At 29.4% G+C, this 4,955-nt stretch overlaps 1 protein-coding gene across 4 annotated transcripts in view; it reads right to left on the bottom strand.

Annotated features, from left to right (window-relative positions):
* Positions 1-4,955, bottom strand: part of LOC111631351 (multidrug resistance-associated protein 4-like) — a 33,329-nt gene that overhangs the window by 18,872 nt on the left and 9,502 nt on the right. For 3 of the 4 annotated variants that reach the window (XM_023375577.1, XM_023375579.1, XM_023375578.1), the window contains exons 4-6: positions 3,834-4,009; positions 2,766-3,046; positions 1,735-1,814 (exon numbers count right to left, since the gene is read on the bottom strand). In XM_023375577.1, coding sequence (XP_023231345.1) covers positions 1,735-1,814; positions 2,766-3,046; positions 3,834-4,009 — 537 coding nt within the window. Of the gene's footprint in view, positions 1-1,734; positions 1,815-2,765; positions 3,047-3,817; positions 4,010-4,955 lie in introns of those variants that run through there. The other variant, XM_023375581.1, reaches the window with a different exon arrangement.

Genomic DNA, 4,955 nt, shown 5'->3' with positions numbered 1-4,955 from the left:
TGCAGTCACATTTTCTGAAACCCTGCCCAGTACCAAGGGATTGTTTTATTGCTGTTTGACGTAAAGATATTTCTACAGCAGGGACATCCATCTTCTTTCGTTAAAAATCTCTTTTTGCAAACACTGAATTCAGATTTTGCATACAATTGTTTTAAAATACCTGTTTTAGTATCAAGTTTATAAAAGCCATCCTCTGTTTTACTAAGAACCACAGCTAAAATTGAACGTGCTCTGTCTTCTTCGTGTACTTTAATTCTCATAGCGAAATCTTCATCGACGTTTGCGTGCTTTGCATTAGAAACTGCTAACATTTTCTTTGCTTGCTTTTCTAAANGCAAGGGGAAAACCCTTCCCCTTCCTATGGATGTCTTCCAAATTTTGCGACTAGGGGCGCTGCTGTCGTTTGCATTTGGTCGGGCGTAGTCGCTTTACGCGTTACCTCATTTGCATAGCTGTAGCTCTCTCCGTTTGCAAGAATTTCTCGGTTAAAGGGATTTTCCTATGCACCCTGTATTTACAGGTACTCTCATGTTAGGCAGTAAGGATAATATTTCAATGGTATAGTTTGCAGTGCTTGCTCTTTTATTCTGCGAATTTTGTATAGTTCCTCCAAATTCAGGGAGAAAATCCTTTCAATCTTGAATTTCCTGCTGTAATATGTCCCTAAAATTATATAATATTCTACAAAGCTACTTGTGGTACAGTACAATTACGATATAAACTCTGTTTCGAATAATGAAAAGCACACATTGAAATATATCGATATCAAGTTTAAATAAAAATATCTTTTTACAGTAAATCCTTGCAAACTTAACTAAAAGAGGATGAAGTCTGAGTTATATAATGTTCCAGTTAGCAATATTTTTTACAATAGTAATTTTTAAATATCTAATACAATCCGCTCTATACAGAAGTTTACTGATCCGTATACTGCTTAAACACATGAAATGAACTAATAAATTTTGAAAATTTCGTATACAGTATTAAACATTCTCTATCATCTTATCTACTATAATAATATAATGAACATTATTGCGGTTTTTCATATATCGAAAATGCATTACTTATGACTTTTTAATGCCAAAATATTTAAAATTTTTTTTTTTCAAAACGATTTTACTGAGTTGTGCAAAATCTGACTTAAAATGGGATTTACTGCATATAGATTATTTTATGGTTATAAGAAATAGTTTGACTTTTATAGAAGTAATAACAAAGTATATTTGACTTTTTCCACCCTATTGACAATAAGAGGACCTTTCTTATTCAGTCTATGCTGAAAATATTTCAGATTTATTGATCTCGCTGGAATTAATCTCAATCACCTTAAAACAATTTGATTCCAAAAAAACTAGACTAATGTCAAGCTGAGGAAACGAACAGATTTTTGTCATCAACATTCCAATCTATTCATGATTATTTGCAATTTGCGTTTGTTCGGGTAAAAAAGTGGATACCGATGGCAAAGTTTAAGAAGTAAAGCAATATTGAGAAATATGGAGTACACTACTTGAAAAGATTATTTATAGTTGGACTAAATAGGTTAATTGGAAGTCATTAGGATAAAAAGTAGCATATATTGCATGCGTTATTTATCGCAATTTACGTTGCTGTTAAAAATAATTTTTTTGTGTAATTCATAAATACACGTTAGTAACCGCATACCCCACATACCTGTTTATTTTTTAAATTTATTTTACATAAATTTAAATATACAAAATTATATAAACTTACTCTCAATGCAACGTGAACATTGATAGGTAAAAGGTCATCTACGTTATTCATATCTTTGGAAAACCGATTTAGAATTTTTCCTAGAAAATATCAGAATAATAAATATTATTTGAATTAAAAACTTATGTAAAATATACTTATTCCATTATCATTATTATTTATAAGACACCGCATGTATCATCAACATAAACAGTTCTCAGATTGAAATGCTCTTGGTTTTCCATCCCTAAAGTTTTTCTAAGATGTATTTATCTTTTCAAAGCGTATAAATAGAGCAATTTAATATATTACAGCTGTTATTATGTAAATATGCTCACGAAAACGAAATGCAGTAGAAAGTTTCACATATGTTCTAAATACTATTTCACAAGATTTTAGTAGGAATGATTTGAAAAGTTCCTTTCTTCAACTTTCTCTGCTTCAATTCCCAATATCACTTGTATAAAACACTTCTTTACTAAAATTGTTAAAATTGTTTACTTTCTTATTCTGAATTTTTGTTGCTTTTAACTCAAATCTTTTTATTACTCTCTGTTTTTGCATACTACAGTATATCAGACAAGAAATGAGTAATGAGTATATCGTTTACAACCAAACTATATTCTTGGTGATCATAAAACAATATATTAAGCTTCTTACATCTTATGTCTAATTTATTATTTATCACTCTATTAGTTGAGTGCTCAGCATTTTTTTTCAAAAGCGAAATTTTCAAAATATGCAATTCATTGACTTTGCATCGTTTGTTTGTTTTCAGAATGAAGAATTTATAGGAAAATCAGTGAGTGATGTATTATCACGTGTCAAACATGATTAGCACAATTTGTCGAGGTATATAATAACTATATGTTTACAATTACAATAGGTATTATTCCTATTATACTATCATAATAAAGAGTACACCTGGGTCTGTCTCTAAAACTCAACGCAAATAACGCAAAATTTAATTAAATATTTCAAGTATCTTATGAAAAACATATCATTGATCATTCTTTAACTTTTTAAAGAACGAAATACATAATTTTACATACCAGCAGGATTGTTATCCAAAAATGAAATTGGAGTTCGAATAATACAATGGAACATATTCTTGTGCAGCTTCAAAGATGCAGCAATGAAAAAATTGTACAATAATAATCCAGAAATTGTCATCGTAAAGAACACTGCACATATTAGTCCAAAGTAAACATATACATTGTATTCTTCACTATAATATAAATTTTTGTCTTCACTATTGTTAAATATTCTTGTCTTAAATGTCATATTTTCAACACTATCAACATTTTCCGTATAGATTCGTTTGTTGTGCAACCTGAAAATTAAACACGTAATAATAATTAATTTTCTGAATTAGCTAATATTCGTTCGACAAGCAGTAATACAATAATACTATTTAAATCCGTTGAATAAAAGTAATATCAATCAGTTCAATTAGTAATGTTGAAATATATGAGATGGTCAATTGGTCAATCTTAAATGCATAAAATGAAATTAATGCAAATTTAAGCCGCATTCTTATAATTTTATCGTCGAATGTAGAAGTGTGAACATTCTTGCTATTTCTTACGTTGTGGCTGAAGCTTTTGCAGATGGATGTCACTGGACACATTTGGCAATCTTAGCCATATTGAAATTCTGTGATTCTGCTTAGAAAGCACACATTAAAGTCTATTCCTGTAAAGTTTCATCCAGAAACTAAATCATGTAATTCAGATAACTTTCTGTAATGTTCTTTTCTCATTTCCCAGATTCCCCCGATAGGACCACTCACGCTCGCATTTCGATTTACAACTGGTTTCACAATATGCCAGCCTAAACCCCCAGAATTCTTATTGAAGTCAGATCTTGTAGGTGAGATAGACAATAGAAAGATTGCCGACAAAAGGGGTACAGGAAACCTATTCTGTACATAGATACAATTCGAGATGAACGTATTAAATGATATTCATTTCAACTCGTAAAACTTGTTCGATTACGCCTGAAATTTTTTATCATGCTGAAATAAATTTGACATAAATAATGTAATGTTTCTTCATTAAACTTGTATTTAAAAAACTGTTTACATGAATAAACTCATATTTACCATAAAAATAGCATACCATTTGACAAGCCAATAGTCGCTGACATTTGTAACGGATTGTGCTACAACTAGCATAATTAATAAGAACATCTTGAAGAGAAAACTTGCTCCAGCATTCAAATATTCTTTATAGACTGAAATTCCTATTGTTCCATCTTCTTCATCGTCACGTGGTATTTTCTTATTTTCATTTTCCTACAGGAAATATTTTTAGAATTATATAAAATATTCGTTGAATTATGTCTAAATCTATTTAAAATATTTTACAAATAAAAAATCCAACGTATCATTTATTCAAAAAAACTGAAAATTAGATGTGCTATTTTTGATTGATAATAAAATAAAGTATTCTCTTGAATATTTGTGAATTAAGTTATATGGTAATAGTATGGAAAAATAAAAACGAAAATAATAATAAAAAATTATCACAATAAAATATAATCACTAACAATGAAAGAAAAAACACTGTCTAAGTATTTTTCAGTATAAATACAGAGAAGCCTCTGATCTCAAATTCTCTTGTCAAATCACTTCTTACTTGGAAATAAATTGTCGGTCATGGCAAACAGCCTGCATATTATAACATGATATTTACTTGTAAAATTCAATAAATTGTAATGTATCTGAATACCATACATCGTTAAGAGAAACTTAGGAGGTCCAAACCAACCTATTTACTTCCGGAATCTTATCTACTTGTTTTCAGATTAGGTAGTTTTAATGCAGGTAGAAAATGTGAAAATATCTGTCGTTCTTACTGGTCCAGTGGTATTTAATCTGCTTTACCAGATAACGTGCTTTCTCAAATTAATTGGGCCATCAACATTCTCTAACCTAGAAATTATAGGCGTTGACCTTCTTTAATCTATGGTTTATTCTTGAGAGGTATCTTGTTCGGCAATCGAGTAATCATACGTCAAACAGTGCTAATATGAGTTCAAAATTCTGTACGTGAATCACTTTGTTCAAAAAGTAAATCCTTTGAAAACTAAGGATTAACTGTATTTAATAGTTTAATTTGACGTTTCATTTGAATTATTTTCATTTAAATAACTGCTACATAAAATCTGCTTCGAATACTTTTAATTTAACTGAAAGTATAAAATTCTTGCAGAATTAAACTTACTTGCATACATTATAT

The sequence above is a fragment of the Centruroides sculpturatus genome, unplaced genomic scaffold, assembly GCF_000671375.1.
Source record: "Centruroides sculpturatus isolate CEXI.00-Female unplaced genomic scaffold, Cexi_2.0 scaffold392, whole genome shotgun sequence".
NCBI classification, from domain to species: Eukaryota; Metazoa; Arthropoda; class Arachnida; order Scorpiones; family Buthidae; genus Centruroides; species Centruroides sculpturatus.
The sequence above is the reverse complement of the archived record's forward strand: the minus strand, read 5'-3'. Positions and strand labels throughout refer to the sequence as shown.